Below are 19,582 nucleotides of genomic sequence, written 5' to 3'. Positions count from 1 at the left end.
AAAAAAAAAAAAAAGACCGTACCCTTTTATGTAATGATGTTTACTTTGAATTTATATTAGTTCACACAAACACTCCATCCATGCTTTTGTTCCGGCCCTCCGGTCCAGTTTAAGAACCCATTGTGGCCCTCGAGTCAAAAAGTTTGCCCACCCCTGCCTTAGACCCTGGAACTAGTGGTTCCCTTCCCACTAGTTTCTCCTGAGCCATGGATTCTCCTGAGATCCTCAGAAAGAATGTCAGCCCTGCCGGCACCTTGACCTCAGTGCAGTGAGACCCCTGCCAGGTGCTGGTATAAGGCCCTGACTTCCATCCACCACTCTAATCTCTTGTTTCTTTTCTGGGTAAGCCCACCTACCTTTAGCTGATCACCAGATTGCTAATTACACCCTATGAGGGCATTCAAGTGTTTTTTGGCCCTGTCAGTAATGCTGGGTGGCATACCACTAAATAATGCACCTGCTTCATCTCACGGTATAGCACAAAGAACTACCAAGGAAATGCCAATCCCTTGAGGTCCTGGCATTGCTTCCATTTGTCTCTGAAAATGGTAAACCTTCAGAATGCGTGTTGAATTCATGGACCTAGTAGGGCTGGGCTTCCTCGTTAACCATTAGTGCTATTTTCAGGGCACTTGAAATAAAGGGTAGAAATATGGGGTACTTGGCTGAGAAGGAGGCACAATTACAGGACTCATATAACTGCAAGGGTCACCAGTCCCTCTCCTTCATCTACACTCCAGTTGCTGATGAGGTGCTGACTGTCCTTGGCACAATGCAGAGTGGGCCAATCTCATCTGTGGGCCCTCCCAGGGGCCTCATTGCCTAAAGTCTCTCTTTACCCCACCCCCTAGACTTTCACCATCTCCCACCACTCTGGACCACAGCCAGGCTCCTCCCACCCAGCTCTGTCTAAACATAACCCGCCCTGTGGTCCTTGCCCATAAGGCCCACTGCTAGGTGAGGTCCAATATCTACACTAATAAAAGAGAAACATGGTAATTAGCATACAACCGCTACCCTTCCCATTGGCTAATCAGCATATCCTTATGCAAATTAACTGTCAGCCAAGATGGCGGCCGGCAGCCATGCACTGAAGTGAGCAGGGAGGCTTGCTTACTCCAGTGACAGCGAACTCCAATGTTCCCCGCCTGCCGCTGCCGGCCTCTCAGCTGCAACTCTAAGCAACTATGTACTATGTTGCAAATAAGAAGCTAAACAAAACCCCAGAAACCAGCTGGACTGAAAGCCAGCCAGACCGCAACATTGTATCGATGTTTTCAGCAGCGAGGCCTCAGAGCTAAAGCTGGCCCAGAATAAAAAAAAAAAAAAGAAAACAAGGAGCGGTTGGGAGCTTCAGTCACTCGCCAGCCGGAAAACAGCCCTCAGCCCCTCACCCAGATTGGCCAGGCACCCCAGTGGGGACCCCCACCCTGATCCAGGACACCCTTCAGGGCAAACCAGCCAGCCCCTACCCATGCACCAGGCCTCTATTCTATATAGTAAAAGGGTAATATGCCTCCCGGCACCGGGATCAGCAGAGCAGCGAGGCTCCCGGCACCGGGATCAGCATGACAGGGAGCAGCGCCCAAACCCCCTGATCACCCTGCAGCTCTGTGTGTGACAGGGGGCGGGGCCACAACCTCCCTATCCGCCCTGCTCTGTTCGTGACAGGGGAAGGTGCCCCAACCCCCTGATCAGCCCTGCTCTGTGCCTGATAGTGGGGAGCTCCCCAATCCCCTGATTGCCCTGTGGCTCTGTGTTTGACAGGGTGCAGCACACCAACCCCCTGATCGGCCCTGCTCTGTGTGTGACAGGGTAGAGCCATAACCTCTCCATCGGCCCTGCCCCAAGTGTGACAGTGGCGGCGCCCCAACCCCCTGATCGGCCCTGCTCTGTGGGTGATAGAGGGTGGCGCCCCAACCCCCCTCCACGGGCCTTGCTCTGTGTGTGACAGGGTAGAGCCATAACCTCCCCATTGGCCCTGCCCTGAGTGTGACAGGGTGCAGCGCCCCAACCCCCTGATCCGCCCTGCTCTGTGAGTGACACGGGGGAGCTCCTCAACCCCCTGATCGACCCTGCTCTGTGTGTGACAGGGGGTGGCGCCGCAACCTCCCCATCAACCCTGCCTTGAGTGTGACAGGGGGCGGTGCCCCAACCCCCCAATCGGCCCTACCCTGAGCGTGACTGAGGGTGGCATTGCAACCTCCTGATCCGCCCTGCTCTGTGCATGACAGGGGGTGGCGCCCCAACTCCCCAATTGGCCCTGCTCTGAGCCCGACCAGGGGCTGCACTTAGGGATTGGGCCTGCCCTCTGCCACCTGGGAGCAGGCCTAAGCCAGCAGGTCGTTATCTCCCGAGGGGTCCCAGACTGCGAGAGGGCACAGGCCGGGCTGGGGGACCCCCCTCCCCACCCCCCCGAGTGCACAAATTTTTGTGCACCGGGCCTCTAGTATCCCTAATAAATGTCAGTGTCAGGTTAGATAAAGATCCTCCCCAGATCTGAGAGGATGATTTCTCAATAGAAACACCAAATTAAATGAGAGACAGGCAGGGGAAATTAATAGTAACTGTAGTTGGCAGAAGAATGCTCCCTCTTCTCGTTCCAAGACGTCTATGTCCTAATCCCTGAAACCTGTGAACATGCTAGGTTACCTGGCGAAGGGGAAGTATGTTTGCAGAAGGAACTAAGGCTGCCCATCAGCTGACTTTATAACAGGGAGAGTACCCTGGGCCAGTGGGGAGTGGGGAGCAAGGTAACCACAGGGTCCTTTATTGTGGAAGAAAGGAAGAACAGAAGAGTCAGCAGCCTGAGAAGGACCCTGCTTAATGTTATATCTTTGAGGGTGAGGATGAGGGGATACGAGCCAAGAAATGAGGGTAGACAGATGCTGGACAAAACATGGAAATGGATTCTCCTGAGAGCCTCCAGAAAGAATGTCAGTCCTGCTGGCACCTTGACCTCACTGCCAGACCCCTGCCAGATTTCTGACCCAGGGAACTGTAAAGTGATAAATTTGTGTTGTTCTTGGTTGGGTGAGATAGGAGAGGGTAAAGGGGGTCAAATATCTGGCAACAAAAGAAGACTTGACTTTGGGTGATGAACACACAATACAATACACAGATGATGTATTATGGAATTGTACACTGAGACCTACATAACCTTATTAACCAGTAAATTAAAATTTTTAAAGTGTTGTAAGCTACTACATTTGTGGTAATTGAGTATAACAGCAGTAGAAAACTGACATAGTAAGCTTGGTAGGTAAAGTATGAATTCTTATCTTTTTTTTTTTTTTTTCATTTACCACCTGTACATATTTCAGGATCTCCTAAATGATTATATGAATGCCTGCTAACTGAAGGCTACTTAAAACCAGGCACCATGCTGAACACACGGGTGCATCTTCTCACTTAATCCTCAAACAGTTTAGGACTAGGCACTAACAGTTTGCCTGGCATATCGTAGGTGTACTGTAGGTATTTGTTGAATGCACAAACGGGTGGATGGATGGATGGATGAATGGGCAGGAAGCAGGCACTCCTGTTAAAGCACAAAATGATGGAACAGATGGGACAAATATCCCTCTAAAACAAACTAAGTGGTGATTGTGCTCTGAGAAGAACTGGCCTCCTTGAGTGGTGCCTCCAGAGCTTAGGTCAGAACCGCCCCCAGCCCCCAGCTCCCTGAACCTCCCCCTTCTCCCATGCCTCCCCCCCGGGCCAGGCCCACCACACACATACATGCTTTCTGAAGAGCTCCACGTGAGGCCCCAGAGCCTGCGGGTCAGCGTCTTTCACGAACCGGACCACGTCCTCCACGGTCCAGGTGGACGGGTTCCTGCTCCTTGGCCGCCTGCCGTCCTGCCCGTCTGGAGAAGGGCTTGAGGCTGGATGGGTGAGCATGGAGAGCAAGACCATTAGACACCAGGACAAGGGCCTGAGCCCCTACCTGTGCTGCCTGCTCACACCTGGCCCTCAAGTCCAAGGTGCTGGCCTGAGTGACCTCCTGTGACAGAGAAAGGCTGTGAGTGGCCGCACCCTGGTTATGACCCAGTGTCCCTCCAGCTTCCCTTGTCCACCTTTAGCTGGGGCTTTGGCTTCTGTCCAGGAGACATTTACCCTCCCTCCTTCCCATGGAGGCTCCACCAGCATCAGAGCCCAGGGAGACCCCTTCCCGGGCAGCATGTCTGTGTCCTGCCATCTGAACGCCACCTTCCTTCACCTTTAACCCCCAAATCTTCGTTTGTTCTTCTCTTAAGATGCTTTTCAGCCTGGCCAGCGTGGCTCAGTGATTGAGCATCAACCTATGAACCAAGAGGTTTGATTCCCGGTCAGGGCATGTGCCTGGGTTGCTGGCCCGATCCCCAGTGTTGGGCATGCAGGAGGCAGCCGATCAATGATTCTTTCTCATCATTGATGTTTCTATCTCTCTTTCCCTCTCCCTTCCTCTCTGAAATCAATCAAAATATTTATTTTTTTAAAAGATGCTTTCCATTTTGCCTCGCATTACAATTATGCACATACTTGTCTGCAACCTCCAGTTATATTTTAATTCTTGAGGATGGTCTTTTTCACCTTCCCCTCCCCCCATTCATTCCACAAACATCTACTGAGCATCTGTCTCTTCTTTACCAGGTCCTGGGCAAAATGTGTGGTGGGAAACGGCGTCCTCGCAATACGGGGTCTGTAATCATTGGCTTCTCCATTGCTCTAAGTATATATTTATAAAAACTGGGTCAATCAATGTAAAATGATTCAGTATCTTTTGCAGAAACAGTATAAATAACTTACACAAGAGCCTTGTGTGGGTAATCCTTAATCCCATGTTCAGGCCAGAAAAAAGCTGAGGCTCTGAACAACGAGGCCACTTTCCCACAGAATAAGCCTATATTAGAAGTGGGGGAGCCTTTGCTCTGTTTCCCTGCTCCAGCCTCAGGGCGCAGTGGTTCTCTGCTGTCCCTTCTTCCCTCCACGCTGTACGGTGCTCGGGGAAAAGCACAGCCTCCCATTTCCGATCCATCCTAAATACGTAATGGTTTGGTTGAGAACTGGGGTTTCTTTGACATTTCCCTGCCTTTCCTTTTTGCACCTGGAAGAGTCCCCTCAGGTTGTCTGGCAGGGGACATTTTTGCCGGGAAACTGTCACTGCCCCCTGGAGCCATCTGAATGCAGATGTGTGCTTATTAGAGATGACTCCACAGCCCTTAATGACATCTGCACTCAACATGGGGACGAGGCATCACGGAATCGAGTTTGCCTCTGGATCCCGCCCCATTGGAGCTTCGGCATTAGTCAGGGTGATAAGAGACGCTCTGATTACAAAGGCTGGAAGTCTACGGTGCCAAGAATGACTTTAGAGTGATCAGAGCAGAGGGCAAATCTAATTTCCTGTATCTGATAGAAAGAAGAAATTCCAGGCCGACTCACAGCCTCATCCATGGGAGCCTGAGTTCCTCTGAGCAAGGCCAGGGAACAGGGCTGAGCAAGGGAGGTGTGTGTCTCTACAAGGAGGTGCACCAGGTGATGGCCCTGGGGGGAGAACGTCCCCCTCCTGGTGCCTGCTGCTCGCTGTGGGCATTTTTCACTTTTCCAGGCTGGAAGGGCTGCAGCCAGGCCTCGGAGCCTCTCTGAGGGGCCTTTAGTCGTACAAGCCAGAGAGCGGCAGGAAGCCTGTCACACCCCTGGAGGTGCTCAAGTTCCAAAGCACACAGACTCCCTCTAGAACAGTGGTTCTAAACCTTCTGGCCCTTTAAATACAGTTCGTCATGTTGTGACCGCACCATAAAATTATTTTTGTTGCTACTTCATAACTGTAATGTTGCTACTGTTATGAATCGTAATGTAAATAGCTGATATGCAGGATGGTCTTAGGCGACCCCTGTGAAAGGGTCGTTCAACCGCCAAAGGGGTGGCGACCCACAGGTTGAGAACTGCTGCTCTAGAAGGAAGAGAAATGGAACTTTCTGGTAGCAGGTTTGTAAAGCCTTTGCAGTGGCCTCTGCTCACAGATATAACGGATCCACCAGCCCCTCCAGCTGCTGTGAAGGTGTCAGGAAGACGAATGGGTACGGCCAGGCAGATGTGACTGGACAGTGGTAAGATGTGAAGGACGTGAAAAAAATCTTGCTCCTAAAGGAACAGAGCACGCAAAGTGCTCGCCCAGGGCCTTTAGGGAGGCGGCATTCTCCAGCACAGAGGATGCTGTGCATGGTCCTGTCCATTCACTGGGCTGCTGGAGATGTGAGAGTGAAACTCAGCTGTGAACGCATGTGTCATTAAAGATGGCTGTTGTCATTTCTAAAGTGGAACTCACATTCCCCGGGAGTAGAATGACTAAGAATCAGGGTTTAAAGCAATCCCGGCATTCTCATAGCACAGGCACTGGTACTGCTGTCTCCGAGTCTCTCCTGCCTCACGCACACACCCACAAATACATGCATAATTTCCTTTTGTGCATTCATAAGTCAGAGAAAATTTCTTAGCTAACGATGGAGTCATGAGAAGAAGGGAATGAGCAATGAGTTCAGAGTCAGAAATCCCTACCATCCACCAGCTACATGAGCATCTTTGTGCCTCTTGGGTGTGAAATAAGGGAGCTGGGAATGACCTCGAAGGTCCCTTCCACCTGAGACACTGCAGAGTCCCGTTCCTGAGCAACGGGCTGTCCTGAGCAACACTCACGGGTTAGCCTCTCACACATCTGAGAGCTTCATCTGTGTCCATGTGCAAAGCCCATGGGATGAAGAATCAATAGCCAGGCTCCTGGTCCCTTTCCTGGCCCTGATCATTCTCTATGGGCCTCTGTTTCTTCAACTTGTTTCTCAAGAGTATTGTAAGAATCAAGGGAATGTGTAGCTTTGGGCGGGAGCCAGGTAAGAAGCATCTGAAGGAAAGCCTATCAGTGTCCAAAGGGAACGAGGGTGCCCTTCCTCGGGCTGCCTGTAGAGCCCCTCGGCCCCCCAGCTAGAGCTGGGTTGGGAGGAGACAGGGTGAAGGCAATGGGGAGGGTGGATCTGTCCTCGGCTCCTCCTCCTCACCTGCTCCCGTAGAATGCACCCTTCCTAGAAACAAGCCTTGCAGTGCACAGGTGTCAGGGTAGCCCGCAATCTGGGCAGCATCAGGCCATTTAAAAGTGTTGTTTTTCATTGTTTCTATTACAATAGTCCTCACTATGAGGTGAGGGAGATGCTAGACAGAAGAGGGCCTGCCCAGTTCTTAGATTTTAATCAAGTTTTTCTTTTATTCCTTCAAGACCAGCTGCCCTGCCTGTATGAGAAGAGAGGACACCTCTAGAGACGAGGAGAGGCCATAGGCTTGAAGTGAGGCCTAGCGGGGCTGATTCATTCTCTGCCACCACTGTGACCTCTGGGCCAGCAACTTGATCTCACTCCTTCTCCTCACTGCCCCTCCCGGCCAACTCCTGCTTCCCCTTCCAGCTGGCTCCATGGTCACCTCTCCGGGAAGCCTTTCCTGACTCCCCAGAGGAGGCCCAGCAATGCCTCCCTACCTGACTCTTTCATAGCATCCATACTTGTCCTGTGGGGCAAGTCACAGTTGTGATCAAGCTTGTGCAGTTGTTCTGTTTGTCTCTCTGGAGCTGCACCCTGTCAGCTCCATCCTTAGACCCGAGAAGATCCCCTGGCATGTTGTGCTCAGTAAGTTTCTGCTGGCATCTCTCTAAGTCTTAGTGGGCGCAACTCTTCTCCCCAGAATGAACAGACCCTTGCATGCCTTCGGCCATTCCACCCACATCACATCCAGTGCTGTTCCCACCCTTTTTCTGGCTGATTGTCTCGGTCCGTCACCGAACACCATACACGATGAAAGCAAACCCCAACTCATGGGAAGCATTTGGGTGCTAATAACAATGTCTGATTTACTTTGTGTCTTGATTCTGAAGCTGGGACCTGAGGTTGTGTTTGGGAATTCTACAGCAGGTCCTGTTAAAGGCAAGAGTCAGGACACTTTTGTTGTCTGCAACCTCTGTATGGCTCTCACTGATTATGTCCTGGATGAGAGACAGGAGAGAGCTCTTGAATGTCCACCTGAGTATCAGCAAAAAACAACAGGTAAATGTGTCCTGTGACGACATCCCTTCTGAGTCCACTGACAGAGGTGACAGGTGTGATGTATCGAGACAGCAGGTGGCCAGGGTAAGGTTCACATGAGAGGGAAGGTTCGCAGGTTTGTCACGTCATCCATATCCACTCCCCTGCCTGCAGCCTCACACAGTGTTCTGGCCTCTGTGGTTTTAATCCATTTTGATTAGCACCACGGGGGGGAAATCCATTGCTAGGTTCCTTCCAGGGTTTATGACTTGGGTCAGACCCTCTTAAAGGGGAAGGGTCCCTTCATACCAACTGCTTTCACCGGGGATGCTGTTTCAGAGCGATATCGAGCAGTTCCTTGGGCACAGGGAAATGAATGGCCTTCAGAGGGCCCCCAGCAGGCAGCGAGGTGACAAAGGGTAAGGAGGCCAATAGTTTTCTCTCTACTTACTACACTGCCACTCAATCCCCATGGTTTATTTCCACGGTTTCCAAATGTGTTTAGCTGTGCAAATTTTGTTCAAGAAAAGCATACATAAAGCCCCACTCTGCAAATACAAAGAGGCCCTGGTTAAAGAGACTGGGGTGTTGGAGTCCTGTCTGCTCCCCTCCCCTCTCCCCTCCCCTAGAACCTCCGAGGGTTAGTTGCTCAATAACTAGATATTTAGCATATGCCTCGAACAAGCAGGCCCCTCTTCTGGGGCTGCAGAGGATACAAATACAAGCAAGAAACCTCACAAAGCTGGGAGTCTGGTTCCTACCATGGGACTGGAGAGAGGAAGTACTAGAGACGAGGAAACCAAGTGGCAGTGGAGGAAGCAGGAGAGAGGGAACACACCTAATCGTGGGGTGTGGCTGAGGCTGCCACTTGCCTAACCAATATCTTTTTTTTCCCATTTCTTCCTTTGTAATAGAAGCCCTGATTTCCAGCTGGGACCATGGTTGCTCGGAATGGAAACTACATTTCCCAGCTTCCCTTGCAGCACATAGCCATGTGACTAAATCTTGGCCAATGAGATGCAAGCAGAAGTGGAAACCTCAGTTCAGAGATGCCAGCACTGCCCTCTGCCCCTGACCTTCCCCGCCCCCTTCCTTCATCTGGATGCTGAGAGTGTGTACGGCTGGCTAGCTCTTTCTGGTATCTGTGGTTCCATTTCGCACCCTGAAGGAAGCACTGAGTAAATGGGATTTTTGGAGCATTAAAGAGTTAATGCGGCCACAAAGAGTAAATAATTTCACTTTCTGCGGTGTATCACAGAGGCTCGACCAGGAATCTCAGCTGTTCATCCTGCAGCAGCTTTGCTCCAGGGAGGCTGGTGGCTGTGTGATTCAGAACATCCCACAGCCCTAGGGCGTCTGCTGACTATGAACATCTCTAATTTTCAGGGTATCAGGCAAAGTTCTCACTAATATTTCCAAGTTGCAAAGAGACCTTCGATATTCAGGATACAGTTAGTGGTTCGCTTGGAATGGAAGGCAGTGGGAACTGGAGGGCTGTTTCTCTGACCTCCCCAAGACCCTGCAGGAGTCCTGAGCGAGGGGGGCTCTCCTGGGTACAGCCGGGGCTCGGACAGAGAGGGCTTCCTCAGAGCTGGCCCTGCCTCGGCAGATTACTCAGACAGCGGATCCGGGTCTAATTCCAGGAGAACAAAGGGCTGGTGGAAATCAACATAAAGGACAGGAGGATGATTGAAACTGGGGTGGGAGGACATCTCAGGGCTCCATGGGAAAGAGGCAGCAAAGGACTTGGGGAGCTGAGCTCCCTTGAGACCCCTCTGACGGGCCCTGGGTCTCCCTGGTCCAGGGGGACCAGATGGACTGGGACGGGGCAGACAATTCTACAGCAAGTGATGGTTCTCTCCACCCAAATCTTGTCTTCCTCCTACTGCTTGAAATCCTACACTTAGGACACAGGGCCTGAGATGTCACCAACTAGAGGCAGCCTCTTAGGATTATGAGTCAACTCAATCAGGTGGTGTCCTGTGATCACCGCCCTGAGCAAGTGGGAGTTGGGTTGAGGAGAAGAGGTTGAGAGGAGAGACATGTGAAGGGCAGAGGGACACAGGAATGAGGGTTTTGACAGCCAGAAGCAACATGAGGGCTCTGGGCACCATGGCAGCAGGGGGCAGGTACAGTGAATGTTGACTTAACACCTACTATATGCCAGATGTGACTCTAACTCTGGGGATAAACCTGGGAAATAAATGCTGCCCCCTCATTTACTTTAAGACATTGGTTTGTGCCAGATCTTGTTCCCTTCTCTTGTTCTTAGAGATCAGATGGAACAGCATCTCTCCCTTTTGGAATCTTCTTCCTGGCCAATGGCCCTGAGTGACAGTGCTGGGGAGTGGCCTACAGGTGCCTCTACATTTGGCCAAAGCCCCCATCCTGGCTGAGGGGGTCTATGCTCTGCCCTCAGGACTGCCTCCCCCTTAAGGGGCCCCTGCTTCCCTCTCCATCCTCAGCCAGCAGAGGCTCGTCTGGGATGGGTGAGCTCACTGAGGGGAGTACACGGAGGACCTTGGATCACACAAAGTGCTAATTGCTGTGGCTTCTCAGGGCTGCTGGCAGAGAGAGCCAAGGCTCAGGACAGAAACGTGGCTTGCTAAGGAAGATCGCCAGACCCTGGGAGGCTTAGAGGAGCAGGATGAAGACTCTGCCTCCTTGGCCTAGGCCTCCTTTCTCAGCAGTTCTCAGCCCCTGAGTTGATGAGCTGTGCTCTGTGGAGGGGTATGTTCATGTGATCTGCAACTACTAACATTTACTGAGTTCTTACTTTGTCCTAGGGTTTGTACTAAATACACACATGAACTTATCTAGTATTTAATCCTCTCACCAAATCTAGGAGGTAGGTGCTATTATTATTACTCCAATTTCACAGGTGAGGAAACTGAGGCACAGAGCTCAGACTTGCAAACGGTCAGACTTGCTAGAGAGAAAGTGGCAGATCCAGGGTTCCAGCCAGGTCATCTGGCTCTCAGTCCATGCGATTATCCACTGTGCTCTATAGCTTCTGGAGTTTGAAATGATTTTTTTTAAAAAGCACACACACAAAAAAAATCAGAATGGACACTAAGCTATCCCTAGAATGACAGCACTTTTGTACTTCACATCCCAACAAGCAACCTGTAACAGGTGAGACAGAAGTGGTGTTACAACCAGTGCTGTGGGCATTTGGCTAAACTCTGGTTCTGCCCATCTACCGATTTGTAGCCACCGGTGTCACCCACTACACAAGACAAAACTCTTTACTAACATCTGGTTCCTGGCACAGAGCTAGTCCACGCCTCTCAGACCCCCTTAGAGGGACGTGTGGCCAAATGGCCAGCTCCTGCCAAAGACGTGAGAGCGGGAGGGATGCGACCAGCCCAGGCTGCGGGAGGCTGTGCCTTCTCCACCTGCTCCTGTCCTCTCCACCGCTGGGTGCTTGGGGCTCGGAGGCCTGGGGGTAGCAGAGCCACAAACAGAGCCTGGGCCCCTAGGGATGCACCCACCAACTAGGAACACCCACCTTAGTCTCTTGGACAAAAAATAAACTTCTATGGTACTTGAGCCACCGTAATTTTGGAGTCTGCTAACTCCTACAGCCTCGCCTCCTCTCTAATGCATCATTTCCTGTGCTTATCGTCACAGCCTGACCTCAGCTGTGTTCAAGAACGACAGACATTCATGAGGGACTTACGGAAACTTCTGATTTCCCAGTGTCCCCACGTTCAAACAGCCAGGGTCCCCTCCTCCCCCACCTGCGGTGGTCCCACCCGGCCCAGGAGGGAAGTCACGCGGGGGGGGGGGGGGGGGGGGCGGGGGGGGCGTGCATGCATTACGTTACCACATCTGTTTCCTTCCAGAGAGGTCCCATTCCTCTTGGGGCTGCAGCCTGGGGGCCTCAGCCCTGGTGCGGAGGGGCCTCCGGAGGACAGGGGGCTGGTGCGGGGACCGCCGGTGGCGGGGCCGCCCCCGAGGGGGCCATCTCCGGAGTTCTGCCTCTTGCAGTACAGCGCGGAGGCGGGGGGCACGGAGCCCCGGTGGCTGAAGGCGGGGCCGGAGGGGTCCAGGCTGTAGCGGCTCATGCCCGCAGCGGTCGCCAGGCGGCACTCTGCGGTGGCGAAGGTCTTGGCTAAGCGGAAAGCAGGGAGAGAGGCGGCGATCAGAGAGCGGTTCCAGGGAGCCTGGCCTCAGTCTTGGCGAGCCATCCCCAGCAGCAGGGCCGCCGCCTGTGAGCACAGGAGATAGGAATGGCCCCTCGGCATAATCCCAGGTAGCTCACCTCCCAGGAGAAGCGCCCGCCTCACCAACAAAGCATATTATCCTCGGGACGGGGAGGTGTGTCCTCGGGGAAAGTAACGATCTTGGTGATTGATGACTTGGAAATAAGATTCACACAAAAGTCTTACTTCCCCCTTTCCCCCCCGCCCCGCCATGGCTCGGCCCCTCTGGCGGTGTCCCGGGGCATGTCTGAATCCCCCTGCGCTCTCTTCTCTGGCCCGCCATCACCGCCCCTCACCTGGCAATGCTGGGAAACCGGACCCCTCATACGCTGCGGGTGGGAATGTAAAATGGTGTAGCCTCTTTGGAAAACAGTCTGGCTCTTCCGCAAATGGTTAAAATAGAGCTATCATATGACCCCGCAACTGCACTCCTAGATATATACCAAGAGAAATATTCACACAAAAATCTGTGCATGAATGTTTACAGAAAAGTATTGATACTAACCGAAACAGACCAAATGCCTATCAACTGATGACTGATTAAACAAAATGTGGTACATTTGCAACAGCATGGATGGAACTGGAGAGCATTATGCTAAGTGAAACAAGCCAGTCAATGAAGGAAAAATACCACATGATCTCACTCATTCATGGATAATAAAGACCATTACAAACTTTTGAACAATAATAGATACAGAGGCAGAGCTGCCTCAAACTGATTGTCAAACTGCAGTGGGAAGGCCAGGGAGGGTTGGGGGACAGGAGGGAGGGGAGTAAGAGATCAACCGAAGGACTTGTATGCATCCATATAAGCATAACTAATGGACATAAGACACTGGGGGGTAAGGGAGGGCAGGGGTTTGTCAAGGGCGGGGGGGGGGGGGGGGGGGGAAGGACACTTATGTAATACCCTTTGTAATACTTTTAGCGAAAAAAAAAAAAATTAAAAAACAAAAAAAAAACCCAAAATGTGGTGTATCCACACAATCGAATATTACTCAGGCATACAAAGAAACGAATGACTGACACAGCTACAGTGGATGAGCCCTAAAACATCATGCTACATGAAAGAAGCCAGCCACATAAGACTGCACATTAGTGGTGCCACTTCTATGAAATGTCCAGGACAGGCACATTTATAGAGACAAAAAGCGGATTAGTGGTCGCCTTGAGCATGGAGGTTGAGGGGATAGAGGATGCTAGCTAAAGGTATGTGGTTTTTGAAGTATTGAAAATGTCCTACAATTGGGGTGGCGGCTGCATACATCTGAGAATATACTAAGAAACCATTGAGTTGAACACTTTAAATAGGTGAATTGTATGATATATGAATTACATCTCAATAAAGCTGTTTTTAAAAGTCATTGCAGAAGTCCAGTGTCAGGTGTGAACACGTTCTTGAGAGTGTTGTACAATCAAATCCAACAAACACTTTGGCTGCTAGGACATGAGTGAGCCGAGCAGCCTAAGGGTGTGTGTGCCCTGTGTCTCACCCTTTGTGGCTAATGGAGGGCTGCAAGGTGTCTGCAGAAACCTAGAACTCGGTACCTTCGCCTTGATGGACTATATTGTATCTCTTCCCTCTGGGTCAGAAGACATCAGTAGTAAGATTCTAAAAGGGACCAGGCTACAGAGCTATGTATGAGCCTGCTTCATGAATGGAGTGAGAGGGAGAAATACTAAACATTTATTGAGCACCTACTCTGAGCCAACATCATTTTAAGCCAGTGAGTGGTAAAACTGTCATTATATTCTCTTTACAAGCAAGTTCTCATCGTCTGGGACTCTAGTCCTTTCTGTGTCCCCAGGGGCAGATGCCCTGATGTACCTGCGGAAGCAGCTCCCAGTGCTTGGCATCCAGAAGGCACTCAATAAATATCTGTTGAGTAGGCATTTGGGCCAGTTTAGAAGAATATGTATTAAAATTCAGATGATAAAGGATTAAATATAAATTCTTCATGTAAATGAATGATAAATAATGAAAGAGAAATTGAACTGAAACATTCTGTTTATTCAATATTTTAAATCCGAATTAAATATGTCTATGGAATTCTGATAGTCTAAGGTAAAGAATGACGTAATTCACCAATCTGCACTATAGTTGGAAAACACAGATGCAGATGGAAAATTGTTCTCCTATGACAATGTGTGGAAATGGGAAACAAGGGAACAGAATGTGATTGGTTTAGAAACCATGGATGAGATCAAAGGGCCATGATCCAAATGAATTCATTAGAAAACCAAACTGACACGAGAGAGCATCAAGCACTAGCCCTCTCCTCAGCAAAGGCTGAGCCAGTGATTCTGAAGTCAGCTGGTGTACAACAATGGAGACACCACCAAGCCCCAGCCATGGCTCTGGGAGTGAACATCAAGGTCAGGTGCACACACCAGGGTGCCCTTCAGAACTGATGAGGTGCATCTGCTCAAACCCAATGAAAACAGCCTTCCTCACCTTTATTAATAGGGGCGCTGATGCTTACATGGTACCTGACTGATACAATGAAGGCCATCATCCAACCACGGGACTGCAAAGGACCTTCACAGAACACCCAGCCCAGCACATCCCTAAGTGTTACATGCGTCCCTCTGGTGGGAAAGGGGATGAGTTTAGGTGGGACTTTGGTGTATTAGTTTCCTAAGGCTGCAGAAATTACCAGAGACTTGGTGGTTTAAAACAACAGAAATGCATTCTCTCACAGTTCTGGAGGCTAGAAGCCTAAAATCCAAGTGTCAGCAGGGCCAGGCTCTCTCGAAAAGCTTCAGGGGAGGGTCTTTCCTTCTCTCTTCTAGCTATTCAAAACCTTTTCACTGTTCAAGCCGTGAAGGCATCCCCCATAGAGGTAGATGAATTACAGGTACGCAGGACTTCTAGTAGCTTAAAAATTTAATAAAGTGGGACATATGGATTGTTTGTTACCTAAAACTACTATTTAAAGCTGGGGAAAAGAAGCCTAAATCTATACTTGGAGCGAGAACTACACTTTTCAAGCGGTTTTGTGGCTGACTGGTGAGTGAACACCAGATGGGGCCAGCAGACCTGGGATCATCCAGCCCAAGTGCCCAGCCACTGCACACAGACACAGGCAGACGACGTTCATGGTCCTTGTCTCCTGGGTTCTTAGAAAGTCCCTTCTCATCTGAAATGAGCTGCCTTGTTACCCTGGCACCTCTCATTAAACAAGAGGAGACCACTAGCTCAGCAAAGCAGGGCCAACAAAAGGTGTTTTATGCACTTCCCTTCTATCACCCCCTCCTCTGTCCTAGAGACTAAGGATGCTGCGTGTAAGTCATTAAATCTTTCCTCCAGAAAAAGGAATAATCAGCTTTTGTCTGACACACGAGCCTGCCTACATGGACAAGCAAATGCACAATGCACGTTCAAAGAAGCCTGCCACATTTTCAGGGTTTAGTGTTGGGCCACCTTTTCAGGGTTTAGTGTTGGAACTTCCATTGCTAATCTGTGGACCACGGTTTCCCCCAGCCACTGTCTATGAAGCCTGTCTAGAGTGAGGCTACTGAACACTCAAGAAGAGTTCAAACCCACTCAAGCCTCAAGCGATACCTGCTTGCTTCTGAACCTGACGCGTGTCTAAGCCTCTCTGTTGGGGGAGCAAACTCCAGGGTCAGGAGTGGGTGGACTCCCCCTCTTCCCTCTCCCCCACAGAGACCTCTGCAGAGGCTTCCAGGGCGCCTGGTGCAGCCCATTCCTGCTGTCCTGATGGAGAGTCAGGCGTGGCACCCAGGGAACCTCCAAAGAAGAGCAGGAAGAGGCAGATGGACAAGAAGAAGAAACCAAGAGCCAGAGAGAGAGAAAGTCCCAAAGCGGCAGGAGCAGCACAGAGGGAAAAGGGGTCCCCATGTATAAAACCACAGACACTCCTGACCGAATGTCAGTTCAGCTGGCGGTGACCCTTGTCATTTAGAACCCGAGACCTAACGTCTCACAGTTAAGTGAACTTGGACTTGAAAAAATTAAACTGGCACTTTACTTGGATTCTCTAACCAAATGAAGCCCTGAAGAGAAAAATACCTCCATCTGCAAAATTATTCTTCAATAATACCTATTCATGCAACAATAACCACCAATTCCAGAGCTTTAGACACTATTTTCTTCCAGTTCTCTTCCTCTCTTTCTCCCTTCCTCTCTCTCTCTCTCTCTCTCTCTCTCTCTCTCTCTCTCTCTTTCTCTCTCCACACACCCACACACACAACACATACACACACCCACACACACACCCTTCTCTCCCCACCTTATCTCCCCACGTGGGTCATAACCTCCCATTTGCAGGAGCAGCTGCACAGGCTGCACCCTTTCTACCATCGTCACTGTCGCCTTCCCCAGGCTGAGCGGGTGCCTTCTTGGGATCAGTTGCCAGCAGGTCTGCCCAGCCCAGCAGACCACACAGCCCTGCCCAGGTTGGCAAGAAGGTCAACCCCCACCCCCACCCCGCCCCCCGGGGCCGTGTCCAGAGGGCTCCATGTGTGAACAGCTGGGCCAGGCTGCTTGAGAGAGGGCCGCACCACAGACCTCTAGCCCGCAGACCCAGATTAGAAAAGCAAGTACTACACCCAGCCTGATAACACTGCCACTCGAGCAGCTGGGAGTAACTTCCCCAGCTTCTCCTGGTGCCACCACCTGAGGAGCACCGCAAGAAGCTCTGAAATGCAAAGAAAGAGACCTGTGAGGAGAGAGGCAGAAAGAGGACCGGGCAGGAGGGAGAGGCCCCAGGGAACAGCAGCCAGTCCCCAGCAGAGCTGCGCCTCCCTGCTCTGATCAGGGACATGGGGCATTGTCTCCTACCTTGGGTGACTCTGCCCCCGGGCAGCCACACACGCTCCTCTGGGCGCCCGCGGTGCCCGCACCTGCTCCCGCTGCCGTGGGAGGCAGAGAGGCCTCCCTCCCAGGGCTTCCTGTGGCAGAGACAGCAGCTTCCCTCCAGCCCCTAGCAGTTCTCAGGGAGGCTCTGCTGGAGGTTTGCAGATTTCCTTCTCTCGGGCAGTCCCGCCCCTTGTTCTGGCTCAGATAAGCTGTGGTGTTTTCCCTGAGGGCCCTCGGTGGCCTCTCGTCCCAGCCTTCCCGGTTCAAAGGGCACCAGGCCACACCACCTATGAGGCTCAGCATTTCATTTGCTTCAATTACATTTCCCCTTCACTTGGTCTCTGGACAGTATAGATTTTCTCTTTAAGCTTGTCTCTAGGTTCAGTTCCCCTCAGCCCTCAGCCCTCAGAATGAACCTATGACTCCCCTCTGGTCATTTACGTACGTTTATATCCTTTCTCCCCTAATGAGATGCACAGAAGCCAACCATAATTTTAATGCCTGACACCTAAACTTCTTTACTCCTCCTCAATGGTTCTGGTTAATCTACCCAATATTTCTGGTTTGCCTCAGACTTTGTTCTAAGCCTATGGGTTGATTTCCTCCTGTGGAAATTTTGCCCAAAGTTAGCTGTTTGGAATCATGAATGGCCTTTCATTCTCAGGAGGAGAGCAGGTTTTGTAATCACCCCTCCACTTGCAGCTTTGCTGAGCCTCTGCCCCAAGGCCCATGGGAACTTCCCAGAGGAGGGGGGGCGATGGAAGGGGGGGGACTTCCAAAGTCATACTGTTTCCTTAACAGTCCCCACACTTTGGGGACTTTCATAGAACTCTGAGGAAATTAAAAATGATTCTTAATCAGAGAAATGTTGAGTCCTGGAATAGAGAGAGGGCGCCTTGTAAGTTTCAGTTCTAAATGGACACCCTGACTTTTAGGAGGGCTCCCAGTACTTCCCACTGTTCCTCATGCTCGGGGAGCAAGCTGCCACGTCTCGGGGTGCTCTGTGGAGAGATCTCTACTGCAAGGAATCAAAGCTTGTGGGAAACGGAATCCTGCCCACAGGCCCGTGCGTGAGCTGGGAGCGGATCCTTCCCTGGCTGGGCTTTGAGGTCCTTGCAACCGTGTGGGAGACCTAAGGCCAGAGGACTCAGTCAGGCTGCGCCTCGACTCCTGGCTCATGGACACTGTGAGATAATAAATGCTATTTTAAAACACCAAGTTTTGGGGTAATTTGTCACACAGCAAAAGACAACTAATACAGATGGGGAAAGAGGATTTGTTTCATTCCTCTTGACTGCACATCCCAAATGGAAGCTGTAATCATTGATTCAGTAGCAGCCAGGCTGTATCTGCTCTAGACTAGCTGTCCAATTCTCTGCCAGGAAAGTTATGGGATTGCATTCAGCAAAGGGTTTACGGCTTAGGGATGAGACCCAGAAACTGCCCACCGAGAGGAGAGAGTGTGTGAGTTTATCTCAGAAGCTTACTGGGTTACTAAGTTACTTTAGCTCCTCTTGGCATGCTTTGCCCTTTTTACCCTCCTTCTGATGCCCCGCCAGCAGATACTGGTGTGGATAAGCGAAGCGGCAGATAATGCCTTAGGGCCCACCACAGGGCCACAGGGTATGGTCCAGAGGAACAGCCCAAAGGGGAGAATAGAGTCTCCAATTATAGCTACTGTGAGCCCTGAGGGTTTGGGGATGGCTATATCTCATATACTCGGTCCTTTGTTCCCATCTGTCTTGCGTTCTGATGTATGAGTCAGAGAACTTGGTCCCCACCTTCTTGGATCTCCTTCGAGGCCTGGCCCATCCCCTACGTCTCTCCCATCACAGGCAGGAGACTCTTTGGACAGAGGCCTCTGCAGCTGACCCAGGAGTCCCCAGCCTTGTCTGGCCAGTTAGGGACTGAGGGGTGGGGGTGTCACAGGCACAGTAGCCTCACAGACAAAGAAGCAGATTTCTAGTAGATTTTTATTTGAAGAGAGAGCATGGGGCAGGGGCAGGGGTGTGTTTCAGAGAATTTCTGAGACCAGCCCTGTAGGAAGAAAGAGTCCATATGGCCTCTTTCTATGGGCTCCAGTTTTCCTCCACAGCCCCTCATAGAAGGAGCTCTCCAAACAGCCAAGAGCCTCGTGGGCATTTGCTGTCGCCACCGTTCTGCTCCTCTGGTCTTGGGTATTGGCATCTTTAACCCACAAAATGATTTCTCTTGTGATCCTAATTTCTTTTAGTTGCATTTTAATATAAACCTTTTCTATTAAAGTATTATGAAATTGGTCAACATGATTCAAAATCATGCCCTTTGTCCCATATTTGACGTACTGTGGGAGGTTTCAGCAACTTAATTGGAACATTCATTCATTCATTTAACCAATAATTATTGAATACATATTTTGTGCTTCCTCAGTATCTACAGGACTCAAAGGAGAACCTAAGCCTTCTCATGTAAAGGGATCCAATAGATTAGTGAACATTGTAAAAATCTATTTTAAATTCTACAAA

The 19,582-nt window shown here is 50.8% G+C and overlaps 1 protein-coding gene across 3 annotated transcripts in view; it reads right to left on the bottom strand.

The window, feature by feature from the left end:
- Positions 1-19,582, bottom strand: part of SCML4 (Scm polycomb group protein like 4) — a 103,094-nt gene that overhangs the window by 9,719 nt on the left and 73,793 nt on the right. For 2 of the 3 annotated variants that reach the window (XM_070417984.1, XM_070417983.1), the window contains exons 6-7: positions 11,878-12,165; positions 3,742-3,887 (exon numbers count right to left, since the gene is read on the bottom strand). In XM_070417984.1, the coding sequence (XP_070274085.1) occupies positions 3,742-3,887; positions 11,878-12,165 (434 nt within the window). Of the gene's footprint in view, positions 1-3,741; positions 3,888-11,877; positions 12,166-12,315; positions 12,353-19,582 lie in introns of those variants that run through there. The other variant, XM_070417985.1, reaches the window with a different exon arrangement.

The sequence above is a fragment of the Myotis yumanensis genome, unplaced genomic scaffold, assembly GCF_028538775.1.
Source record: "Myotis yumanensis isolate MYYU_CA2020_CCGP unplaced genomic scaffold, mMyoYum1.0.hap1 SCAF_6, whole genome shotgun sequence".
In the NCBI taxonomy this organism is placed as follows: Eukaryota; Metazoa; Chordata; class Mammalia; order Chiroptera; family Vespertilionidae; genus Myotis; species Myotis yumanensis.
Note: the sequence above shows the minus strand (reverse complement) of the source record. Positions and strands in the feature narration are given on the sequence as shown.